The following is a 27,527-nucleotide window of genomic DNA, read 5'->3' on the forward strand; positions in this document are numbered from 1 at the left end:
ATCATCAATCGAGAGGGCCTGCAAGGCGTCAGTAATGAGAGCTGGCAGCTTGTCGCGGTGGAAAATCCGAACCGCATTGGGATCATCCGAATCCAGTGGCAAACAGGCACCTTCCTCTGGATCATCTGTCCTTGAGGGCCCGCCAGATCCCTCAGACTCCCCACAGCCTGACCACGGGGGGGGGAGGGGGGGGGGAGAGATGCACCACATTCAGACGGGGAATTTACCCGTCTATATTTAGCGTGTTTCCAACATTCGGAGGAAGAAATAACATCTGTAGCCATCCCCGGGGCATCAACACCCAGAGGGGAACCAGAATGCAACGCAGTGTCAGACACCTGTGGCAGAGCTCTTTTCAACATGAAGACCTTATGCATCAGTAGCACAAACTCAGGGGAGAAAAACTCACCCTGACCCTCCATCCCTGAATTAGGCGAAACGGAGGTTGGAGCTCCTCTGGCAGCCTCGAACCGAGGTGTCCCCCTGCACTCAGACTCCAATGCCACCACGTGGGTCGAGGCATGTGGAGCTTCCAAAATAGCGCCTGCTGCCAGCTCCATCGAGCGGGAAGAATCATCGCTCGCCATGCTCGTACTAGCTCGAGCATCCAAGGAGCACATACTGCAAAGCCCCGCTGCTGACCTGTGCTTACCACAGCGGGAGCAGCGCTTAACTCCTTCAGCAGCCATCGCCCGACTGGATGGAAATATAGCAATAAAATGGTGGCTTCGCGCCAAAACTTCGGAACACTGTCAGCGGGAACCTCTCCAGAGGAGCTGGGCACCACTCTCACCTCAGAAGACCGAGTCAACGAGCTCCGGTCAAGCTGCACTGAACCAGAATCTCTGGGGGAAAGCCTCAGAACAGCCATGCAGTAAAAGCGCGCTCTATTTTTTTTTTTTTTTTTTTTTAACGCTGTGAGGAAAGTTGGAGGCAGGCAGCAACAGAGGGACTCCAGGAGGAGGAGGGAATGGGTAAGGGCGAACCTGTATGACTTTAAAGTGGACACCACCAGCCACAACACCCCTGCTCAACTGGCAAAGAACAGGAGCCACCCCCAGCAGAAATCCAGGAGCTGATCAAGCTACGTCCACACCTGCTGGGAGATAAAGAAATACTGAAGGCAGATGGGGCTAGCCATTCAAGGGTCACTGTGGTTTTTAAGTGTTCTCTATCTACACCTGCTGGTAGGCGGATACAACCCATCAGTTAATGGATTCATCTGCTGTTGATGACAAGGAGTGGAGTGGAGTGGAGGAGTGGCCTAGTGGTTAAGGTGGTGGACTTTGGTCCTGAGGAACTGAGTTCAATTCCCACTTCACACACAGGCAGCTCCTTCTGACTCTGAGCAAGTCACTTAACCCTCCATTGCCCCAGGTACAAATAAGTACCTGTATACAATATGTAAGCCACATTGAGCCTGTCATGAGTGGGAAAGCACAGGGTACAAATGTAACAACAAAAAAAAAAGAAAGAGGGGAATGCAGCTAGAACACTGGGACAGAATGCAAAGGAATTTCACATTTCAGCTTTATTTAGTGTACCACAAATAAAAGCCAAGTATCAAAGCAGTATACAACTGTATAAGAATAACGAGTTAGAAAAGAGGGACAAAAGGAAGCCTAAGATATAATTAGAATAAAATATTAAAAAGAAAATAAAAATTATTAATCTAAGTTACATTAGAAAGAGAAGTTTGCAAGAAAGAACATGATATAAGTGAATATTGCTGTCTTCAGGTCAGTGTAGCCAATTATTATTATAAGCTTTCACTTATATTGTCACAGAAGGAAAAGCCTTAGTGAAGAAATTGGTCTTAAAAGTATCTTCAGAGTTTTTAAAGAAATGAATGAAAGGCTGAAAGAAGGAAGTCAATGAGGAGCACCAAAAATATTACGAGGGTTGATAAGAGGAATCCAGCAAGGACTTATGCAACATATCTCCCTTGGCATCCCTTACTCCCAGGATATGCCTATCCGCTCTCATCCGTCTTAGTTTAGCAGCTAACAGTCTTCCCGGCTTATTGGTGCAAGCGTAGTGTACCTGTTTCATTCTCTCATTCACATATTTTAAACTCTCCTCATGCAACCCTGCAATTTCCAGTCTCACCGCCTGCAACTTGCGAAAGTCAGCTACAGAGCCAGAGGCCCTGTATCTGTCTTCCAGGACAGTCAATCTTTCCATACACTGGGCTAGACGTACCCTATGGACTCGGGCCTTTTGACTAGCACATTTAATAAAGTGCCCTCTTGAGACTGCCTTGAATGCGTCCCACACCGTACCCAGTGTCAGTCCCGAGTCCATATTGATGTCAAAGTACTCCTTCAGAACTGGTTTAAAACTAGCTACTGTATCCATATCCTGTAACAGGCTGTTGTTAAATGTCCACCGTTTGTCCCTCACCTCCTCCCTTAAAGAAGGGATGATAGTCCAGACCGGGGCATGATCTGATATGGAAATATTACCTATAGAGGATTCCTCTCCCCCTTCAGACAAAGTTTTATCAAGAAAAATGTAGTCTAGGTGGGAGTAAGTGAGGTGTACCTGGGAGTAAAAAGTGTAATCCCGCCCCCTAGGATGTCCCATTCTCCACACATCATACAGGCCAATCCCTACTACAAAGTTATTCAAAGCGTGAGATATTCTACAATCCATCGAAGTAGGAAGGGCGGACTTATCAAGCCTAGGTTGCATAGTGGCATTAAAATCCCCCGCCACCAGAACCTTACCCCTGACGAAGGCCTGGAGTTCCCTTTGAAGTCGCTTGAAAAAATGTTCCTGCCTCTCAATGTGTATTCTTCACATAACATAACATGTAAAAAAAGGAATCGTCCCTCCCCATCTCTCTTTGTATGCATAATCTGCACCTGTACATCTTTGTGAAACATGATAGCCACCCCTCTTTTTTTAGCCCCTTTTACGTCCGAGGCACAGACCACTTGCGGATACTGTTTAGAGGACAATAACCTCTCATGCTTTTTTAAGAAGTGAGTTTCTTGTACAAAAACCACCTGTGGCTGTGCCAGACGCAATTCACGCATTAGTCCATGTCTTTTATTAGGGGAATTTAACCCCCTTATATTATAAGTGAAAAACTTATAACCCACCATTGAACCATCTCTGAATGACCCTAGTTATTAAAGAAAGGTGTAAGGCCTTCCCTCCCTTTCCCCCTCTAACTATACCCACCCCCTCCCTGACTACCCCCTCCCTCTCAACCCCTCCCCCCTACCATATCCACCCACCAGACAATGCCTTCTAGCATTGCATGGGAACCTGGAAGAAAGTAACTCAAGGAGCGAACTCACCGCCCACTCCCCCCCCCCCCCACACACTTCAAACACATCCACACCCCTTCTTTTAAACCAGATAAACACCCCACTTCAACCTTAAACCCCTTGCAAAACAGAAAACTTCTCTCAATCTCCCCCACTCATCCAGCTAGCCAACATTTACCCCTGATATTGATACAGTTATGATTAGAACAGTAAAGTCCTCTTTGAGCCTTCAAGTCTGAGCCCTCGGTGTCTTCTGTTTCTGTGGAACTCTCTTCCACTTCTGCAGGCGCGCTTTGGTCGTTGAAGCCAGCTCTGCAGGCAACATCTCTGACGTGGTCAGCCCAGCTTCATACAAAGACTTCCATGCATCAACCACTTTCCGCTTCCGACATTGTTGTCCCTTAAGTTCATAGCAGATGGCAAATGGAAAAGCCCACCTGTGTGCAATTTTTTCTTTATTCAAAACCTCGATCACCGGTCTCATTGCACGCCTCTCTGTTAATGTGAACACGGAGAGATCCTGGAACACAGACACTCGGGCTGCATTGTATTCCAGGTCTGGGAGCTTACGAGCCTTCTGCAGGAGCAGTTCCTTAAACGCATATGAGGAAAAGCGAACAAGAATGTCTTTCGGTCTATTATCCATTCGCTGACCTTGCACTCTATGCGCTCTATCAATTGCCGCTGCAGCCGGATCCCAGGCCTCACCCAAGATTTTTTCACAAAGGTTCCTCACCATCACTGGAATGTCCTCCAGGCCTCCACTTTCAGGAATTCCACGAAAGCATAAATTATGCCTTCTACCTCTGTTCTCGAGGTCATCAAGTTTGTACTGAAAGTCCTCTGATTGTTCCTGCATCTGCGAGATACGCGTGGTCAGCACACCATGCTGTTCGTCCTGGTCATCTAGCCGCTCCTCCAAAGTTTCTACGCAGCCTGCTAGCTCTCTCAGATCCAAACTGACTGCATCAATATGCTCCAGAATCTCCACTCGCGTTGCTTGTATTTCGGCGCGAATCGCCTCCAAACATTTTGCCAGGTCCGTAGATACGCTCTTTTTTGAGGCAGAGTGGCACGCCGCCGCATGTGAGGCCGCTGAGTCTGAGTCTGACATCGCGGGAGATGTATGGCGTGAAAGGCTCCTCGCGGTCTGGCGCTTCGATATACGCTCGCTTCCCCTTTGCTGCGACGCTGATGACTTACTCATTTTGGGCAGCAGTTTGTCCGGAACAGCTTTCAATGGGGTATTGCTGAAAATATTCCTCAAATAGCGCTATTAGGGCAGCGTTAAGGTAGGGAAGTGTGGGAGCTATAAGCTTAGGCAGCCATTCGCCTCCGTGATGTCACTTCCTCCACTCGACTCAGGACATTTAACGCCCTCCTGGCCTGAGCCCCACCCCTCTGACAGCCTCAGCCTTGCCAGACTAGTGCCACCTGCTGCAAGGTGGTGAATTGTATCATCAGTGATGGAGTGCTCTTCCCTATACCACCCACTCCCTCACAGATCTCAATACTGTAACCAGGGTCCTCTAGGTGCAGCCAAGGATAGAACAATCTCCTCCAGCCATGGGCTCCCGGTACAGTCAAGAAATAAATGTCCACCAGCAACTTCAATCTTAAGGACTTCATTCCATGCAGGTTTCTAGTAGACCTGATACACAGTTCCAACAGCAGCATTCACCTTCCATCTTAAGCACATGTAAGCCACCTGAAAGGGTGTGGCACATAGTCCTGTTTAAGCAGTAGGCTATCAGCACATACAAGCATTCAATACAGGCTCACAGTCAGCTCCAGTCTGGGCTCTTTATCCAGAGCACAATAAACAGTAGTTCAATTCCAAATAGGAGCAGTTCATTCAGTTCAGTATCACAGTTAAATCACAAAGCAGCAGTTTCTACCTTCTACTCTCTTTACCTTCAGGAGGGGTTCCACACTTTAAGGATCTCTCATACCCCAAGGGATTCCCCTTTACATCGGCTTCACTGGTAGATTCAATACTTTAGGGACCTCTCTTACCCCTGGCTTCTGCTACCACAACCAATCATTCTCATTCCATTAGCTTCCCCCACACCCATACCAGCTGAGTTAAGCATTAGACTAATGATGAGCTCCTGCACAAAGGGTTTCCTATCTCTCTTTCCCCCTAGTGGCAGCCAATCTACACGTCCTGCCAGCTTACACCCATGTCTTCCCTTATTGCAACTAGGAGTCCAGTCCGGGTTCTTCATCTCACCCCCTGACTCCTTGCATGCAATGCCTTCTGAGCAGTGGCGTAGCTACGGGGGGGCCTCGGGGCCCAGGCCCCCTCATCCCTCTCTCAAGCCCCCCTACTGTCCTTCTATGTTTGAATTGTAACCCTAGTAGCTGCGTAACCCTAGTAGCGCTTTAGAAATGATTGTTGTTGTTGTTGTTGTTGGTGGCCAAAGAGGTGCCTGATTTTTAGACACCACTTACCTCTAGGTATAGCAGTTTGCTGCAGCTGAGGCTTTTAGGTGAGCCTCTGCTTGACAGATGCAGCAGCTACTGTTCTCTGTGCATGCCTTCTGTCTCCCAACGTGCCTCTGATTGCTCCCAACGATGCTGGCTCCTGCCTTTCCAGCCCGGATGTGCTGGCTCCTGCCTTTGCGACCCGGATGTGCTGGCTCCTGCCTATCGGCACCAAGTTGAATTACCGAGCCACGTGGTGCTGGTAGGCGGAGCCAGTACGTCCAGAGCCGGGCCACAGAGATAGGCGCTAGCATCATTGGGCGCATCGGAGGATGGAGTTGCCCTGCCGCAAGACCCGCAATTCCGCTGCTGAAGAGGGTGAGGAGCCTCGTGGGCTAATCATTTGTAATCTCTCACTCCTTCCACTCTGCCCCCGCACCTCCACACCGGTCTGGTCATCTTTCACTCCATCATCCAAGCATCCATCCTCCAAACCTTCCTTAGATCACCGACGGCGGCAGCGTTTCACTTAGGCTGTCTCTGGCCAATCCGCGGAGCATTTCTTCTGCAAGATCCTGCCCACCAAAAAGAAGGGCGGGAACTGGAAGAGAAAAGGCCCCGTGGGTCAGCCAGAGACAGCCTGAGTGAAACGCTGCCACCATCGTCGGCAATGAATCTAAGGCAGGTTTGGAGGGCAGAGGCTCGGATGGGGTAAGAGATGACTGGACCAGGGTAGGGGGTGGCAGAGTAAAGTAAAATGAGGGGAATAGTGAGGAGGGAAAGAGAAGATCTTCAAAATGAGGGTCAGGGATGGAGGAGATAGATGAGATAAGGTGCAGGAGAGACAGATATACCTGCTGGATTCTTGGAGAGGTGAGCAGGAAGAAGAGAAGAGAGACAGTGAGCTGCTGAACCTAAGAGAGAGGGACACATGCTGGCCCTGAGGTTGGGGGACGGTGTACATGAGGGAAGGAAGAGAGAGAGAGAGATGCTGACCCCAGGGGTAGGAAAAGAAGAAAGAAAGAGACATGTGGCCCAGGGGAGGGGAAAAAGATAGATACAGATATGCTGGCACTGGAAGGGGGCGGTAGTGTGGGAGAATTTGGGAAAAGCAAGTGGATAAGCTGAATATGAGGGGGGATAAGGGACATGTTTGATGTGGGGGGGGGCATAGAGACACAGAGGAAGGTGATGGCCATGTGAAGGGGACAGAGACACAGAAGAGCAATGCTGGACAGGACAAGAATAGGAACAGAGAGAGTGGAGATGCTGAACATGGTGGAGGAGTGGCCTAGTGGTTAGGGTGGTGGACTTTGGTCCTGGGGAACTGAGGAACTGAGTTCAATTCCCACTTCACACACAGGCAGCTCCTTGTGACTCTGGGCAAGTCACTTAACCCTCCATTGCCCCCGGTACAAATAAGTACCTGTATACAATATGTAAGCCGCATTGAACCTGCCATGAGTGGGAAAGCGCGGGGTACAAATGTAACAAAAATAAAAGAGACAGGGGAGATACTGGACAGGGCAGATAGGAATGCAGAGGGAAGATGGATGGTGAACATGGAGAAAGAAATGTCAAAATGGACAAGGAGACCATGGTAAGAGAGTTAAAATTTAAAAAAGCAGAAACCAGTGACTCAGACAACACAAATAGAAAAAGAAAATGACAGACAACAAAGGTAGAACAAATAATTCTATTTTCTATTTATTTATTAGAATATGTTAGTTTTTGGAATGTATATCTGCCATATCTGGTGTAAGACATTGCTTATTGGCCTGAAAGCACCAGCATAGCAGTGACAAATCTTCAGCTTTGTCATGGGCTACCCTTGGCATCTCTGCTCGCCCTCCATCGGCAGCAGGAGAGCCATTAATAAGATGTCATCTCCTGCTCCTGCAGGACCAGTTTCATAATAGAAGCTGCAAAATTTCACAGCTCTTATCGTGAGACTAGTTCTGTGCCTTTTTATTTTTATTTCTCCTGTGTTGTTCTGCTTATAGAGAATGTGATTTCTCAGTGTTTCCTGTTCTAATTTTTGGTCTTTTATTCTGTAATTGGTGAGGGTTAATCTGTGCTCTGCATGTGACCAAGGTGAGAGATTTGCTGGTATAGTTTGTGTGGGGATCCATAAGAGTCTGACTTGTTTGGTTTTTCCAATAGGAAGCATATTGATGTTCTATATTTTTACTGCTGCCTTTGTAAAGGTACAGTTATTAGTATTTGTGTGTTTTAGAATTGGTGCTGTTTAGTTTGCTACATGGGCTCTGAGAAGCATCTTTGCAGGATTTACTGTTATTTCATAAAGTATGTAGCATTGAAGAGTTTTTGTGTTGCTATTATTGAGGTGCTGCCAGAATTTCTGGTGAGTGATGGGTAGCGGAAACATTGACAGGGTCAAAACTGCTGCTTTGGGCATGTCACTTCTGCTGCACATGGTGTCATATTATGCTTCCACTACCCACTTTTTAGGAGGTAAGGATCTTCTATGTTTATCACAAAATTTAGGGAAGTTGATTATGATTTTAGCTTCCAAGAGAGACAAATTCCTGACAGTGTTCCCAAGAAAACATCTAGTCATCCAGTCTGCCCAGTTATGTTGTCCACACTGCTATGGACACTTCTCAGCTGCTATCACAGTGAGACCATTTCAAAGAATTTCCCTATTTTATATTTGTTATAAAGCAATGTAGAGGGATATGTGCCACTGCAATAATTATTTATGATCTGTGTTGAGAAGGTGACCAGACTCAGATCTGCTATAATGGCAAAGTTTAAGTTATGGGATAATGCAGCTTTATTTTAAAATGTCAGTTTACAAAGTTTCCATGTGCGTATGTGGTTTATGTTGATTGATGTAGGACAGACTGTTTACTTAGAAATCCGTCATCAAGTGCACTCTAAGGCATTATTTAGGAGTGTACCAAGCACTACTCACACTTATATGCCTAGTGCCCCCTCAAGTTAACTCTGCCCCCCCAAAAAAATGTCAATTCTGCCTACGCCCCTGCTTCTGAGACTTGTATTTCAGACTGAAACGGCCTTAACCCAGCTATCCTGGATGTGACTCTATCACAATACGTATACTTTGGATAAGGGCGTATCTGGACTCTGGAAGTAGGGGGGGCCAGGGCCAGAGGGAGGGGGCACATTTAGCCCCCCCCCTGGCACCACCGACCCCCCCCCCCCCCGCCATTGCCAGAGCCCCCCCCCTCCCACCAACGACTCTCTCCACCTCCTCTCCCGCCGCCAACCCTCCCCCACTTACGTTGTTTACCTTTGCTGGCGGGGACCCCAACCCCCGCCAGCCGAGGTCCGCTTCCGCCTGCTTTTAAAAATAATTCTTCAGCTGGCGGGGGACCCCAACCCCCGCCAGCCGCCGAGGTCTTCAAAGTTCTTGTTCGTCGTCCTCCTCCGTGGCCATGCTGTACGCTGCTGATTCGGAGTCTGTCTGACGTCGCACCACGTTGTACGCACATTTAGCCCCCCCCCCCCCCGGCACCACCGACCCCCATGCTGTACGCTGCTGATTCGGAGTCTGTCTGACATCGCACCACGTTGTACGCGCGCACAACGTGGTGCAACGTCAGACAGACTCCGAATCAACAGGGTACAGCATGGCCACGGAGGAGGATGACGAACAAGAACTTTGAAGACCTCGGCGGCTGGCGGGGGTTGGGGTCCCCCGCCAGCTGAAGAATTATTTTTAAAAGCAGGCGGAAGCGGACCTCGGCTGGCGGGAGTTGGGGTCCCCCACCAGCAAAGGTAAACAACATTAGCGGGGGAGGGTTGGCGGCGGGAGGGGGGCCAGGGCGAAATCTGCGGGGGCCCAGGCCCCTGTGGCCCCACGCAGATACGCCCCTGCTTTGGATGAAAGGCAGGAGAGGGGGGATATGATAGAGGTTTAAATATCTATGCAGCACAAATGCACAGGAGGCAAGTCTCTTTCAATTGAAAGAAAGCTCTTGAATGAGAGGGCACAGGATGAATGTAAAAGGGGATAGACTCAGAAGTAACCTGAGGAAATACTTCTTCATGGAAAGGGTGGTGAATTCATGGAACAGCCTCCTTGAGGAGGTGGTGGAGACAAAAACACTATCCGAATTCAAGAAAGCTTAGGACAAGTACATAGGATCTGTAAGGGAGTGATAGGGAGAATAGATAGCAGGGATGAGCAGACTGGATAGGCCATATGGTCTTTATCTACCTTCATTTGTCTATGTTTCTATGGTTCTATGTGCCTATTTTATAAGGGCATGTAGGCACATTATGTTGCTGTTACAAAGTAGGAATAAAATGTGCCTTCTTAGATTTTCAACAAAGTCATCTACTATAATAAAACTCACCCTCAACGTTCTGAAGACAACGTTCTGAAGTCACTCAGTCACTCCCTGAAGGGTTCATGGATTCATACTGGTGAAGCCACAACACTGACCATGTCTCTCTGCCCCACCCTCGCATGACGGACCAATCAGAAAAAACACCCTCAACATTCTGAAACACAAAGGACCATCACAACACCGTTCCCAGGCAACACTAGGCAACGTAAGACGGACCAATCAGAGGAAACTATGTGACAATAAGGGAGGAGCATTCCCCAGCAGAATGGCTCATTATCTGTGCAGCACGGAGAGCACAGAACCACCGCTGGAACGAGAGAAGAATATTCCTGCTGTGGGTATGTGCAAAAATAGACCGGGGGGGGGGGGGGGGGGGGGAATTTTTAAATGCCTAATGCCAGTACTGAAGAGTGCCAGAGGGCCCATAGCCAGAGAGCCCCATATTTGGGATCGCTTGACATGGAGTCAGAGGAGCCGGAAAACAACGTGCCCGTCACCATCTGGGACGTGGGCAAACAGGACAAGCTGCGGCCCAGCTGGAAGGATTACCCGCGACCCAGCCAGCAGCAAACAGCGACTAAGGAAGGGGGAGGAGTAGGGAAACACGCGGAGCGTGTTTCCCTACTCCTTCCCTGCCTAGGAATCGCTGGAGACTGGCTGCCAAACTAACGAAACAACCGCACACCGACGCACCACCTCCATCATTCAAAAGGCATCCATTCTTTCTTCAACAGAAATGCAAACTAATAATACAAAACAAAGAATACCCGTTTTCTCACGCAGCTACAGGTAACTCCCCACCCCCTTCCTCTTCCCCTTTTGCCAAAGCGGCCGTGCCCAACCATCCCCAGCCTCAGGCAAGCCGTCTCCCACCTCGGGGATTCCCCGAGCACCCGAAAAAGACGGCGCAGCTTCCCGCAGTACATATTACAGCATTCCCCTGCAGCCGGCCTGAAATGGACCGAACATACCGGATCACCACCCGATGGCCCGAGACCGTGCTCCTCTCCCTTCCGCCAACTTAAAACAACCATCCCCGTCCTCAGGCAAGCCGTCTCCCACCTCCAGGATGCCCAGAACCCCAGCCCAACGGAAAAAGACGGCGTTGCTTCCCACAGCACATTACTCTTCCAGTGTTCCCCTACAGCAGCCCTGAAACAGCCAAAAAATACCGACAGAACAAGAACGTGCTCCTCTACCTTCCGCCCATCTAAAACAACACTGCTGCCTCAGCACAACACAAAAAAAAAAAACGGAAAAAACAATCTACCACTCAGCAAAGGCTAACCCCCCTACAACCATATTTACATTTCACCAACAGAAAGACCCCCCTCCACAAACCTCCTTGACAGACAAAACCACACACACACAATACAACAGACACACACCCTCAAAGCCACACACCAATCCATCCCACTTTGCCAGCATAGCACAGCACATCCCCCAACCCCCCAAGCAAAAAAACAAAACAAAAAAAAAAAGACACACATCAACAACCTGTATACACACCCCACCCTCACACACTCACACACACACACACAAAAAATAACTCTGTGACACATACACACACACACACAAAAAACCACATGCTAGCGCCCGTTTCATTGGTTTCGCAAACGGGCCTTTTTTTACTAGTCCTGATATAAAATTACCTACCATATATCCTTACTGAGATACAGCCTCCAAAACTGAACTCAGAATCCCAGGTGAGGCCTCAAGACTATGTTCAGTTTAGGAGGCCACATCTCACTATGAATTTAAATATTGCTCTATTCCAATGTATCATATCAATAGTAAATTACTAAAAATGTTTTGTGAAGGTGCTCAGAAAACCATTGTGACTTAAAGTGAAAAAATCATATGTAAAGTCACAGTTTTCTATCACAGCACTTCCTCACTGATTTAAGACAGCAGTCCTCAAAATGTCACTATCACAATCCCCAATGGTAACTCCAATTCCAGTTTATAATGTACTTCAGTATCAATGATAACAATATGTTTCAAATTGAACAGTTACCTCATAATCCATTGGATCGTGAATCACTGCTGAAAAACACCACTGAAGAGAGTCTACTACTGATAGATACAGTGCTCCCAATATACACAATTCCACCCCAATGGCGTTTTTCAGCAGCTTGGTTGGCACTGATTTCAGCGCTGATTTTTTAGGCGCCACATATAGAATCTCCCCCTTAGTGCACTTAAGTAGCAAATATTTTTGCCAATTCTTTTGGCCATGGAGAAGTGTGGTTGGGGAAAAGTAAAGGAGTTCTACTTGCTGTCAACCCTTCCTCACCAGTCTTCCTAAAGCAGAGGTTCTCAATCAAGTCCTGGGGGATATACTTAGCCAGTCAGGTTTTCTGGATATTCACAATTAATATGCATGAAATAAATCTGCATGCAATACTTCCGTTCTGTGCAAATCTATCTCATGTATATTCATTGTGGATATCCAGAAAACCTGACTGGCTAGGTGTGCCCCCAAGAATGGGTTGAGAACCTCTGCCACAAAATTAATATTGAAACTTTGGCAGGCCATACTTGCTTACTGATAGATGTATGGAAATGAGTAAGGAGATAGACTGTCCACAATAACACCCTGATAACAGGCATGCGAGGAAGGAGTAAGACTGAAGTATTACAGTCATAAAAAGAGGCACAAAACAGAATACAAACAGATGAATCACAAGAAGCAAACAGGTAGATAATGAGAGACTGAATGAGAGCGAGAAAGAGAAACACATGAGAAAGAGAGAGAGGAAGGAGACTGAGACAGACATAAAAAACAAATGGCACACTCACCTGGAAAGACAAAGAATCATGGCGCAGGTGAGCTCTGCAGCACTGATGCTGTTACCTGAGGGAGTACTAGCAGGGGAAGAGGGATACAAAGAAATGAACACAGTGTTACTCCCAATTTCCAGTCACTACAAAAGAGACACCTCCCTCCACATAATGACCACTATCCTTCATTCATTGATAGAAGTGATGGCTCTCCCCATAATCACATTCCCTCCCTCTCTTCCCTTACAGTTTAGTTTACTAGTACCTTTACAGTACTGCCTTTTGCAATGCATCAAAGTGGTTTACAGTTGGAAAGTAAGAAGGCCACGGTAATCTAATCACAAACAAAGGACCCACAAAAGGGAAGGTGCAAAGTTTGCTTGTTATACCAAGTTTTAAAAAACACATCAAGGTAGAAAATACAAAAGTAGTTATGATAGACATTTCCCACCATACCATTTCTCCTACTTTCCTTTAAAGTGAGACATCTCTCCTACTCTATTTCTCTCCCTTTTCTCTCAGCCCATGAAATGTATCCCTTCCCCATATTTTCTCTCTTCTCTCCCCTACTTACTTCATGACAATGACCCCTCTCCTGGTGGCTGCCTCCACGTCCACATTATCCACACCAGTTCCTGCTCGTCCTACAACCTTCAGGCGTTTGGCTGTGGACAGCAGCTCAGCAGTCACCTTGGTGGCTGAGCGAACAATGAGGCCATCATAGTCCTGCAAGAAGATGGTTGGATATTTCATGAAGCTATGTTTCATACCTGTGGTAAATTTACTGTAGAGCTGAAGTGCTACCTTAATTGAATTAATATACATGGGGAATTATTGAGGTGAGGTCTACTACTACTACTACTATTTAGCATTTCTATAGGTCTCTCCCCAGGTGATGTCTCTTTGGACATCCAGAAGCAAGGATGGTCAGTTAGTTTTGTTCTCAGAAGTTCCTACAAAGTTCAGGACACACTAGAGCCCAGAACTATGCTGCAACCATCAGAAATAGGAACTGAAGCCAGCAGAGACTGCTTTGAACCAGGAACAATTCTGTGCCACCCAGCTGATCCCTCCTTACAGATCACCGACTCCACACATGGGAACAGCAAATCAGATGGGCCATTCCCCTGAGTCACTTACTGTTGGGAAGGGCTGTTCATCCATCTTATAATAAGAAAGGCGGGGAGATCACGTGATGCTGTGAGCGGCGAAAGACGTGAGTCACATCGGCTACTCGGGGCCCCATCCGCAGTTTGGCTATTCCACCCCACTCCTGGATTTTTAAAATCTGGAAACTGGATTTATGAGCTGGTAACAACATATGGACAAATATTTAACAAGCGCCGCGATGGCGCAAGCACCTAAAAGCTCGAAACGGAAAGAGGAGCAGCAGAAACCTTTGGATTCCAAAATGGCGGCTGCCTCCCCGGCGGCCTCATCGCCCCGCTTGCCCCCGGACAACATGGTCTTAGAACTTACGGATTCGGTGGTACGCGCCCTGGACCCTAGATTCACACAACTGTCGGAACACGCAGGACTGGGGAGCTGCAGGCGCGAGTCTCCGAGGTGGAGGATATACAACAGGCCCATGCAGGAGAACTAGAAAGTCTGGAGTGCTTGACCCAAGAATACCATCAGAAACTTGAGGACCTGGAGAATCGCTCCTGCCGCGATAATTTGAGGTTTGTCGGATTTCCAGAATCTATTGCTGAAACAAAACTTAAGCAAACACTGGAAACACAGCTTCTAGCAACTTTCCCAGAAGCAGGGGAGGGAAGGGTGATCCGCCTTGAATGGGCCCATCATACCGGCCAAGAGTTCACGAGAGATCTAAGGCCTCGGGTTGTGATCGCTAAATTTCACAGTTACTCTCAGAAAGCAGCACTGCTGCGGCTCTATAAAACCTGCAGAGAGGATACAAAATTTGACGGCAAACTGGTAAAAAATTTTCAGGTCTATTCTGCGGCCTTGACGGTTAAGCGCCGTGCTTTCTCTGTAATCTGTGTGAAACTGGTTGAAAAACAACTTCACTTTATTCTGCAGTACCCGGCCACCCTGAAAGTTCTTATAAATGGCACATGGAAGTCCTTTCTAACGCCTGAAGCAGTGTCGGAATGGCTTAACCGACCAGATACTTGAGCAGAGTAAAACACAAGGTTGCTGCCTTGGATTACACATTCACTTGTGCTTGAGAGAGCATGTTTGAGAGTTGCCATGTTGGTAGTTTTGCAAGTTTAGAATTGGGATGGAACTATCTGCAGCCGTAACTGGGCTGCAATATGAATGCCGTATAAGGGTCACTTATGTGCCGGACAGACTCAACTGCAGATGGAAGAACTACACACAGGAGCAGTTATGATTGTTGGGGACCAGCAACCCTGGGACCCGGTGCAGTGAGTGACCGGTTTGCGGAAAGAACATATAACTGATTAATCTGCATTCAGATAGATCCTCTGTCACTCTGGGAGACATGTGTTAAGGGTTTGAATCTACAATGGCGAACTGGGATGGGGACCCCACAGCGTTCTAGATCTCCTTTGCCTGTCCTTTCATAGGACAGGGTGGTCATAATTATCTAGGTGTAGGGCAGGGTCTAGTGGGATTGTTATATTTGGTGGTGGGGGAAGGGGGTAGGAGGGGGGAGGGGGGAGGGGCGGTTGGGCAGGAGGAGATGGCTGGCGGTGGGATTTGGTTGTAGGGCGGGGGGCAGAGAACCGACTGGAGGGTGATGTGAATGTTGGGTTGTTGTATCGAGTGGTGGGAGTCATGTGTGCTGGGCGTATGGATCTTTGTGTAACACAAGGGGAGCTGTACGCCCACCTGACTAGCTGTTTGGATGGCCCCTGGCTGAGGCTGGGCAGCAGGGGATCTGAAAGGGAATTGAAAGTATTAGTAGTGTGGTTCTGGATGAATGGGATGGCTAGGACCCCACCAACGTGCTTAATTTCTTGGAATGTGGCAGGGATCACGTCCCCTATTAAACGCTCCAAAATCTTGTCGACTCTTAAGCGCCATGGGGCCTCCATAGCATGCCTACAGGAGATGAAACTCTCAGATGCAGAACATCAGAAACTGTGCCAGCAGTGGGTGGAGGAGTGCTACTTCTCCTCCTCTGCTGGTCGACGGGGGGGGGGGGGGGGGTGGAAGTTTTGCTTAAGTGGGGTCTACCCTGTGTGTCCCGACTGGTGGCGAAAGACTCTGAGGGCAGATATTTTTTATTTTTTTTATTTTTTGTTACATTTGTACCCCGCGCTTTCCCACTCATGGCAGGCTCAATGCGGCTTACATGGGGCAATGGAGGGTTAAGTGACTTGCCCAGAGTCACAAGGAGCTGCCTGTGCCTGAGGTGGGAATTGAACTCAGTTCCTCAGTTCCCCAGGACCAAAGTCCACCACCCTAACCACTAGGCCACTCCTGTCCTGATGCACCTTAATTATATGGGTCAAGAGTACTATTTATGCGTTGTGTACGGGCCAAATGTCTATGAAGCTGGGTTCTTTCATGCACTTGTTAGGTCTTAAATACGACACGGCCCCGTGGATTATGGTGGGTGATTTTAACCAGGTCTTTGATCCAAGTCTAGATCGTTCCTCACCTGGGGCATGGAGTGCGCTGGCCAAGGGTAGGGGTTTGCCCTACCTTTGCAGGCTTCTGGATTTGGTGGACCCATGGCATTTACTACACCTGACACTGCGTGATTAAACGCACTTGTCCCGGGCCCACAAGTCCTGGTCCCGTGTTGATTATATTCTGCTAGCAACCTCAATTTTCTCAAGGGTGGTATCAGCAGATTTGGGCCTTATGGCGATGTCAGATCACACTCCAATCTGGGTGGACTTAACACTGGATCTAAACGTAAGTACAGCTGGTATTTGGAGATTTCCATCTTACCTCTCAGATGACCCTGATTTTCAGAACTTCCTGGTTCAGAAATGGAATCTTTTCGCGGAAACCAATGTAGGCCATAGGGAGACTCCAGATTTGTTCTGGAAAACATCGAAGGCAGTGATGGCGGGGTGAGGTAATTAGTTATGTGAGTGCACGAAACAGGAGAATCACCCAGGGGATTCTCTTGTTGGAGCGCTGGTATCAACAAGCTAAACAGGCCCATTTGAAGCATCCGTCCGGGGCCACCGTTGAGAATGTGAAAGCTGCTCTGGCTGCTCTGAACTCTTTTCTTCATGAGCGCATGAAAAAGCAATTATTCTCTCGAACATTGTCAATTCCATAAGTTTGGTAACCGGCCGGGTAAACTACTTGACCAGGTGGTGAAAGCGTGGTCAGCTAGAACATTCATTCCTATGCTGGTGGCACAGGATGGGTCTAGGAAATCTAACCCCACCAACATTATGCAAATTTTTCATGACTATTTTTCACAGATGTACCAAGTGGAACTGGAACAGGGGGGTCCCTCTCTGGTAGACTACTTCGTGGACTCGGGTCTTCCTACTCTTTCTCCTGAGGCTAGCAACTCCTTAAGTGCCCCGTTGCGTGCAAGTGAGGTCCAACAGATAATTAAGTCTCTGACACTGGGTACTGCCCCGGGAGCCAACGGATTCTCCCCAGAATACTATAAGATACTGGTTCAACAAGTGAGAGCACCACTTACGCTATTCTATGAGGAGGTGATTTCAGAGGGAACCTTTCCTGCACAAGCAAACGAAGCACTTATAGTACTCATTCCCAAACCTGGTAACGCTCCTGATTCCCCTGACGCTTATCGCCCAATTTCGCTGCTCAATGTGGACGTACAAATCTTGGCAGGGGTGCTGGCAGATAGGCTAGCTAAGCATATTCCCGATCTGGTGGGAGACCACCAGGTGGGATTTGTCAGAGGGTGGCACCCAGGCCTAAATGTTCATAGTGCACTGTTGGAGGTGACCCACCCAGAGCGGGGCCTCGCGGAAGCCGATGCTCCTTGTTGGTCTAGATGCAGAGAAAGCTTTCGATTGTGTATCCTGGGAATACCTCTTTGAGGTGTTGCAATATGTAGGGATGAAGGGGTGGTTTTTGCAGGCAGTGGGCACCTTATACATGGAACTGGTTGCCCGTGTGCTGGTGAATGGCTTATGTTCTCCTAGCTTTCGGGTGGGTAGAGGAACCCGACAGGGGTGCCCGTTATCTCCTCTTTTGTTTTTGTTATATTTAGAACCCCTACTCCACACCATACTAAGAGATCAGGCAATCACAGGACTTCTGCTACCCCATCTCTTTATTAAGATGTTGGCCTTCGCTGATGACATATTGCTTACCATTACGAACCCCCAGAGCTCGTTGGCTGCTGTGCTGGATGTTATCGCAGAATATGGATATTACTCGGGCTTCAAACTTAACTTACAGAAATCGGAGGCCTTACCGATCCCTGTTTCAGTGAGGGAGGAATGGGAGGGATTCTTCCCATTAAAATGGGCAACTGGCCATATCAAATATCTAGGCATTAGGGCCCCAGCAGATTTGAAACAACTCTACGCTATTAATCTGGCTCCACTGTGGACATCTACTCAAATTTCTCAGAGGATGTGGCAACCTCTTCCTGTATCTCTGTGGGGAAGGATAGCGTTATATAATATGATAATAGTCCCTAAGTGGCTCTGTTATTCAAGTATTGTCCCCCTTTTTTCTGCAACGCAATGAACGGCTGTTGCATCGATTGCTAGAGAAGTGTTTTTGGAATGGACAGCGAGCCCGGGTCCCTTTTTGCAGACCTATCTTCCTATGGCCAAGGGTGGCCTCAGAGCGCTCAGTATTAAAGTATTCTCAGTGGCTGGCTGTATGAGACATCTGAGTGACTGGTTTAGGGGCACGACTTTCTTTTCCTTCTCGGCTACTGAGGGTATGGTGCTGAGTCCGCACCACTTTAGTTATTGGCTGCATGCGGCCCCTGGTCAAGCGGCTGCGAGACCGAGTTTTGCCGCCCTCTTTCTTCCCCTACGGAAGGCATGGCGTTGGGTCTGTAGGCTTTACAATCTTGACCCTCATGTATCCCCATTGTTGCCAATTTGGAGGAATGTAGACTTCCCTGTGGGTAGGTCCTCAGCGGTTTTCTGCAGGTGGAGGGAGGAGGGGACTCTTTTTCTCTTCCAAGTTTTAAATAAAGATGGCACAAGTAAAACTTTTCAGGACTTATGTACTAATAAGCACTTGACCCCTTGGGCCTTTCTCCCCTATCTGCAACTATGCCATTTTATTGCCTTGTTACCACAGGCCTCCTTGTCTATGACAAAATGGGAACAACTAGTTGAGATATATGACCTAGAAGCACAATTGGCAGTTCCCCTGAAATATTTTCATAACCAATTAAGAGAGACATTACCTGAGGTGTGCTATGGGGACCTGGCGCAGAGTTGGTCGGCAGAGTTGGGATACCAGATACAAAATAAAACATTACAAGCCAGCTTAAAGAACCTGCAATGGGGTGTTTTGGAGTGCTGATATTCGGGAGTTGCAGTATAAATTTACTATGCGCTTATATATCTCATCGCATAGGGCCTTTAGGGCTACCCTGCGCCCCTGTGATGATTGCCTGAAATGTGGGGGAACTGTAGCCCGTTTGGGCCATATGTTCTGGCTATGTCCTCTGGTTCTGGCGTTCTGGACGACCCTTTGTGCCCATGTGTCTGGGATTTGGAGGATTAGGTGGCGACCCTCCCCTGCACTGTTGTTCAATGTGTATCATACAGGGGGATTCCGCAGAGTGGGTCTAACAACTTTCCTAAGGCGGGCGGTTCTGATGGGGAAAAAAACTATATTGAGTGTCTGGCTGCTTCCCGATCGCCCCTCGGTTCTGCAGTGGCGGTCCCTTATGATCTCCTTGAGTGCAGTGGAGCGTAGGGATGTTCGGGATCTGGCCTCCCAGTGCGGGGACCGTCTCTTGCAATGCTGGTCTTCCTTCTGGGACACGCTAACGCCAACTGCTCGGAGTAGAATGTTGAATGGTTGATGCCCTCTAGGGGAAGGAGATGGGGGTGGGGGGAGTGGGAGAGGAACTTGAGGGGGGGAGGGAGTCGATTTACTTTAGTTTTCGGGGGGGGGGGGGGTAAGCAAGTGTAATATGGGTGTTATGCCAAAGTGATAAATTTCAAAATGTTGACTGTTATTATTGTAACCACATACATTTGCATAAATAAAGTAAAAAAAAAAAAAAAAAAGAAAGGAGGATAGTACACAGAAGAGGAATAGCAAAGAGTATGAATGTTGAGAGGATTGAGGGAGTGTGATAAAAGCAATGGAAAGAGCAAAGACAGAAAACAGAAATAAAGATAACAAAGGAGAATGAAAATAAAGTCTGGCCAAAGCAACGTGATATTAGAAAACAAAGCAACGTGAAATTAGAAAACAAGCTATTAGATGATATTATGATATTAGAAAACAGAGACGTGGTTCAATGATTCCCATGAATGGGATGTGACTATACCAGGCTATAATCTTTTTAGGAAGGATAGAGAGAGCTGAAGAGGTGGAGGAGTGGCGCTGTATGTGAAATCAGCGCTGCTGAAATGCGGGGAATCTGGAGAAAGGAAGAAGCTTTAAGGTTCATCCTGGAAAGAGAAGATGGAACCTGTATCCACACGGGGTTAGCTACAGACCTCCGACACAAACGGAGAAACTAAACAAGGATCTGATAGAAGATATTCAAAAGATTGGTATGAAAGGGGAGGTGCTACTGTTGGGAGATTTCAACCTGTCTGATGTGGATTGGAACCTCCCGTCTGCAGAACTGGAACGAAGTAAGGAGATTGTGGATGACTGTCAAAGTGCCTTGCTCAGACAAATGGTGACGGAATCCACGAGGGAAGGGTCGATGCTGGATCTAGTGCTCAAGAATGGAGGAAGTGTTTCCAATATCCGGATGGGTGCCCACCTATGTAATATCATCACACGATATGGTTTGATATAAGGGCAAAGGCGGAGTGGGGACACGCAAAACTCAAAGTACTGGATTTCAGAAGAAGGAGCTGTTGGTGTGGGAAGGCGTAGGAGAAGTGGAAAAAAAGTACATAAGTATTGCCATACTGGGACAGACCAAAGGTCCATCAAGCCCCAGTGGGCTCACAATCTAAGGGGACCTTTTACTAAGCTGCAGTAAAAAGTGGCCTGCTCTAGTGTGTGCGCACTGGGCAGGTAAAAGGCCTTTTTTAAAATGGGGCAGTAAATGGCCGTGTGCTAATATTAAAAGTAACAAGTGGCAATTTACTGCCACCTATTTACTTGGCAGTAAGGGCTCATGCGCTACTCGTATGGTAATCAGGCAGCCAACGGCAATGTTGCCACGCTGCCAATTACAACTGGGAATGCCCCCCATGGTAGAAAATAGAAAATTATATGTTGTGCTGGGCGGGGAGGAGGTATGGGGGGGAGGAGGTAGAAGGTGGAGTAACAGGATCACTGGATTCTCTTTTGTGCTGTTGTGGAGAGATGTAAGATGGTATGGTGGGGTCACCAAGCCCCTTTTTGTAGTATGGTTGTAATCTGTTGGATTGATCATGAGCCCTTGAGCCCTGGCCGAGGCCCGCTGACCACAGAGGGCAAGGCCTAGGGGAGACCAACCAGCCACTACACACCTCAGCTATCTAACACCCCACGCCCACACATACACTACACCTCAGGAAGAAAGGGAAAATAGGCATACAAGTGGGCCTCACGGCCGACCAGGAACCGATGCACTCAGACACACGCATACGAGCCTCACGGCCGAACTGGAACCAATTCACACCCAGGGAACTAGCGCAGGTAAGGCAAATAGCTCAGGAAGCACCCCACAACCACAGAAGGGTACGGAGAGAACAACTAGAAGGCAGGGCTGCCACAAGAACACCGCAGCCAGGAAACCCCAAGGCCTGAAGGGAAAAACTAACTAAAAGCCACACTAGCCAGAGACTGGGGCACAGAAAACAAAAGGTAAACTAGCCCTCTAAACAGAAGCCAGAGGCAAAGACACAATAGGGAGGAAGAAAATCATCTGTCTAAACACACAGAAGTCAGAGGCAGAGACACAGTATACAAGGGGTTAAAAACTCACTGAACCAAAAGCCAGAGTTAGGGCAAGATAGGGAACATGAAACAGGGAAAAACAGAGTACCTCCGAAGGAAGGGTGAGCACAGCCCCCTCCGAACAAACAAAGCAGCTGGCTTCCCACAGAGAACAGCCGCCAGAGAGGGAGAGACCCAGCTGGAGGTAAGCGAGCTGATTACACACACACGCTGACAGAAGCTAACCCAGACAAAGGAAACTAAGACAGGGCTGAATACACACACACACACACACCAGCCAAGCAAAAGTGAGGCTGAGGCACGCCGCCACGCACAGCCACGTCCGGGACGGGTCATACCGCTACCGCCCGCTAGGTGATGGATGCGATCATGCGAATGCAGTGCGACCAACAACAACGATGCCACCGACGCGCTGCCTCTCTCTAAGCCCGAAGGTAGGTGGGCGTGGGCTGATGATGTCTTCTGAGCCTGCCCTGAGCGCGGGTGCCCGCGATGTACGCTAGGGTGGCTAGGCTCAGCTGCTGCATGCGGTGTGTGTGTGTGTGCACTTGGGTGGTGGGCGGGCCTGAGGAAATCGGACGGAGCCTGAGATCAGCTGCCAGAGCGCCGCGGGTCGGGTGCTGTCTCTCTGCCATCACGCTAGGCAGCTAGGCTGCTGCTGCAGTTGTGTGTACGCTGGGTGGGCGGGCCTAGGCTGAAATTGGGTGGGCCTGGGCCCACCCGTAGCTACGCCCCTGACACACACACACACACACACACACACACACATGCTGGAAATAAATAACCCAGACAAAGGGAAAGTAACCGAATAGGAGAAAACAGACTCCAAACGAGAGCACAGAACAACGTTCTGACAGAGAACTGCAAAGGTTATAGCCACCTAGGAAAGTAACGCCAGAGCAGGGGTAGCAGGAACATGAAGGCTTAAGTACTACCCCCTGACGTCAGCTTAATCCCTGGCAGCCAATCAGGAATGAAGTTCACACACCCTCCCCTGCCAAACAGGCAGAATCATAACAATGGTGTTCTGCTAGTACGTACTTACTGTGTAGAGATTGGTAGCAGTCCAGCTTGTCCCAGTAGGAGGTATATCAGTGTTTTATGTATGTGCTTTCCAGACTCATGAATTTTTATCAGTGTGTTTGTGAGATTACCATGTAAGAAACGTTCCACAGTGCTGGCTCACTTCAGTAAAAACCTTCACTGGTGATATACTAGCTTCCTATCATGTCTTTTTTGGGGATGATAACCATAATGCATGAGATATTGGCATATTCATTTGTATACATCATAGCCCACCCTTTGGTAACTCCCCAAGGGTCAAACTATGCCCATGAGAATGGGCAATCTAGCAGGTTGGGGCCTCAAGTTCCCTCTCAAGGGAAAACCCTTCCTTCCTCTGAGAGATTTCTTTTCTCCATCCTTTTCTCCTCCTCTACTAAGATTAATGAGAGGTCAACATGCAGATTACTGGCTGCACAATGCAGGAAGGGATTTGGTGCAAAAGTTAACTCACAGAGTAGACATCAGCATGCAGCATATTTAAAAATGTATGGTAAGGAGACTATTAGTTAAAATGCAGTAAATGCCAAGAAATTTTTGAGGGAGCACAACTCAAAACAATTTATCACCAGGTCTGAGGAAGCAAAGAAGGGAAAGTTGACAGGATTCAATGCCCCTCATCCTGGCCCTCTTGCCCTTGACATAAAAAAGTTACCTGGAATCTATCAGCCCTTCTCCCCCAACATAAAAAAATAAATCCTTTGTAGACTATCGCCCTCTCTCCCCCCACCCCAACCCCCTTCAATATAAAATAATTCCTCGTTGTCTAGTGTACTTCCTCCCCTCATCACCCACATCAAAAAGTCAAAAGGCAGGAGTGATGCCCACTCACTGCTGTCTCCTGAACTGCCCTAAAGCTGTTGCTCTTATGGGCAGATGATCAAAAGCCCCGCGCTGTTCCAAACAGCGCTCTAAAAATAGCGCTGGAACAGCGTGGGGCTTTACTGCCCCTATGATCAGAAATAATTGCATGCAAATTTAAGCAAGTAATTCTCTCTGATCATGGGGTAGAAATGCGGAAGGATTGTGCCTGAGCATGCACCCACAGTTGGCAATCCTCCTGCACTTGCTTGATAAGTCTGGGATGCCAAAAGCCCAAACCTGTCAAACACAGGGGCTGGAGGTCCATGGGACCACCAGACCCCAACTACCCCCGCCCCGAGCCAAGTGAAACGGGGGGCTGGATGTCCGGTGGGCCTCCAGTCCCTGCCCCCACATAAGTTTGGGGGGCTGGAGATCTAACTCCTTAACTTTATCCAAAGAGGGGTAATTTTATTGTTTAGCACCCTCAATCAGTTTGAAAAGTTGGCGAAGGGTTTGCCGCAGTCAGCGAGCCAATCTTTGGTGAGCTGGTCAATGATCATTGGAGATGAATATGTTTAGAATGCATTTGCATGCTACTTGTGCTAAGAGCCCTGTTTTGCATGTATTTGCATGCTAGTTGCATTCAGAGCCTGCGAGCACGTTGTTTCACATGCTTGGGGGCTCTGATCATAAGGCGGTAGCAAATGCAGGCGCTAGTATGGCACTAACTGCCTCTAGCGCCTGCGTTTGCTTCTAATCATCGGCCCATTAATGAATGCAATTGCTTTCAGTGCAACCCCTGATGTCTCCTGACCTGGGTGCTGTAGCTCCTGCAGCTCCCAGCCTAAAGCCTGCTATTTAACCCTGCTTGTGTCTTAAGATGCTGGGAGGTGAGGGCAGTTCCTGAAATGCATTCTTAGTCTTTCCCTGTCCTGATATACTCATCACAATATGCAACAAAAGTGGGGGGGGGGGGGGAGGGAAACTATTATAGAAAGAGGGATAGGAGGAGGATAAGGGAAGGAATGGAGCTGAAAAGAAGGTGAGTGGGAATTAGTGATAAAAGAGGAAAACTGAACAGGGAAAGAAACAGATGCAGAGGGAGATGAGTAAAGAGAATTAAACAGGTAGGCAGGGCTGGCCTTAGGGAAGTGAAATAGGGCAGCTGCCCCAAGCCCCCAGAGTACAGAGGGTTCCATGCCTGTCTGAAGCTGAAAGAGACATAGCCTGCTATGCATAGAAGCCAACTTTTCAAACTGATTGAGGGTGCTAAACAATAAAATTACCCCTCTTTGGATAAAGTTAAGGAGTTAGCTGAATATTGGGGGTGATGAAGCTACCATGTAGTAAATTTAAAATGAATCTGAGAAAAATTTTCTTCACTCAACGTGTAATTAAACTCTGGAATTCATTGCCAGAGAATGTGGTAAAGGCGGATAGCTTAGCAGAGTTTAAAAAAGGTTTGGATGACTTCCTAAAGGAAAAGTCCATAGACCGTTATTAAATGGACTTGGGGAAAATCCACTATTTCTGGGATAAGCAGTATAAAATGTTTTGTACATTTTTGAGATCTTGCCAGGTATTTGTGACCTGGATTGGCCACTGTTGGAAACAGGATGCTGGGCTCGATGGACCGTTGGTCTTTCCCAGTATGGCAATACTTATGTACTTATGCACAGAGCTGGCACCTATGCCTGGTGGTAAGTTTAGACCCTCCACCCCCCTGAAATTTCTGCCACGGGCCACAGCAGGTTTAAACATCAGTTCTCCATAATGAAAGGTAAAAAGGAATATGAAAGATGATCACAATAGAGACAAGGCACAAATAGGCCAGAATGGAGAGCAAGTGCCCCCACTTTTTTTTTTCTATTTTACATTGCAACCTGTTATAAAAGATCTAATCTTTCCTCAAGCTGGCACTGGCATATGCAATGTTCATTTAAAACATTTATATCCCGTTCACTTTGTATTTTTTTTATGGGTTACAACTGTAACTGTAAAAGTATTGTCTTTTCAGTAGAGGATGAGAACAGCTCTGAAACTGAATCCTGATATAAAGAGCCTCAAATCACTATTTGCTGTAAGTCAAGGTGCCTGTCCTTAGCTGTGAGTCCGAGGTTCTGTACTAGTCTCATGACTCTAGGTTACTGTAGGAAAGGGCTGTTCTTTTACATACTATATATACAATAATTGCAGCCTATGAAAAGGGTAAGTCTCTATTCTCTATTAGTTTGCTGTGTATATGCAAGCTGCTCACATGTTTTGATTTGTAAAAGAAGCATTATCCCCCAGGCTAGCAGCCATGAAACCTTCAGTTCCTCTTGCATCAGAAAGAGGGAGGAGGAGTGAACTCAATCTCTCCTGCACTGTGCACCATAAAGAGACAATTTCAGAGCATAGCATACAGCAAAACACAAGATTTAAAATACTCAGGTTGCACACTTCCTCCATCCTCTCAAACTTGTCCTCCCACAATTCTTATCTGCAATAAAATCCATAGCCCGTAAAACAAGAGAGAGAGAATTTCAGATATATAAAAAAAAGTAAAGATAAAAATGGGAAATTATACGCTGGGTATGTAGCACAAACCCTTGATCAGCTCCAGAGAAAGACTCACCGAACCTGCTATGCCTCCCCATCATCCCCTTAAATCCTGCTGCAAATGTGTACCTCAATCTCAGTGATCAGCTGCTGTGTGCTCAGCCCTGGTCTCTCCACCACTTCCACGCCCTGAGCTTGCAGAATGCTCTTGCAGCAGGAGTCCAGGCTGTCGCTGATCAGCACCTTATGCACGTCGGAGGAATCCATGGTTTTGTCTTCAGGGCACAATAATTCCACTCAGTCTGCTAAGGGAATACACTTTTTCTTACAAGGTGTCTGGTGAACGAATCCTGTAAGCACACAATCAATCCCCTTACCATGCACAACACTGATTTCTACAGCTCCTCCTTCCTCTCCTGCATCTCTCCACCTCCACTATACATCCCTCCCAATACCCATCGTTTTCTCGTATTTCTCCACCCTTGTCTCTCTTTTTGTTCCTCCTCTTTTGCCAACTACTTTCTACTATACCCGGCTTTCACCTTTTTTCCATTTCCTGCTCTTCTCCTTTTCTTTCTCCACCTGTCGTTCCCTATATTTATTACTTTTTTCACCTACCTTCCTCTCTGTCTCTCCAAATTTTGACTACACGTATCCCTAGCAATTTCTTTGTTAGGAAAGATGCAAGAAAACTGTATTAGCATAACAATTTTGCATGTATTGCCAAAATAAAACCTTAACATGCTAATTTTAAGGGATTTGAAAATGTAGAATAGCACTTTATAAGCTCAAGTGAACTCATAAAATTGCCCTTCTTTTAAGTGATACAAACGTATGCATTCCGGGGAATATATTTGGGCTGAGCAGCAGGGGCTGATGTATATGTGTACTTTATAAAATACTAGTAAAAAAAAGCCCGTTTCTCATTGAAATGAAACTGGTGGTTTAAGGAATGATTTGTTTCATTGAGGATGACTTTTGTAGGCTTTGTTGAAGAGATGTGTTTTCAAAGCTTTGCGGAAGCTGGTTAGATTGTTCATGGTTTTCAGGGCCTTGGGTAAAGCATTCCAAAACTGTGTGCTTTTGTACGCAAAGGTCGTAGCATACACCTGTTTGTACTTCACTCCTTTACAGCTGGGGAAGTTCAGCTTGAGGAATTTGCGGGCCGATCTTTTGGCGTTTCTGGGCGGTAGGTCCACTAGGTTTAACATATAGAGTGGGGCATCTGCGTGAATGATTTTGTGTACGGTCGTGCAGATCTTTAACTCAATTCGTTCCTTGAGCGGAAGCCAGTGCAGTT

At 47.6% G+C, this 27,527-nt stretch overlaps 1 protein-coding gene across 1 annotated transcript in view; it reads right to left on the minus strand.

Moving 5' to 3' along the window:
- Positions 1–26,617, minus strand: part of LOC115474404 (D-3-phosphoglycerate dehydrogenase-like) — a 227,097-nt gene extending 200,480 nt beyond the window's left edge. Inside the window, exons 1-3 of the mRNA XM_030209851.1 lie at positions 26,357–26,617; positions 13,404–13,555; positions 12,848–12,913 (exon numbers count right to left, since the gene is read on the minus strand). Of these exons, the coding sequence (XP_030065711.1) occupies positions 12,848–12,913; positions 13,404–13,555; positions 26,357–26,494 (356 nt within the window). The 5' untranslated portion in view covers positions 26,495–26,617. The remainder of the gene's footprint in view (positions 1–12,847; positions 12,914–13,403; positions 13,556–26,356) is intronic.
- Between the last annotated feature and the right edge of the window lie 910 nt (positions 26,618–27,527).

This window comes from Microcaecilia unicolor, chromosome 7 (genome assembly GCF_901765095.1).
Source record: "Microcaecilia unicolor chromosome 7, aMicUni1.1, whole genome shotgun sequence".
Lineage (NCBI taxonomy): Eukaryota > Metazoa > Chordata > Amphibia > Gymnophiona > Siphonopidae > Microcaecilia > Microcaecilia unicolor.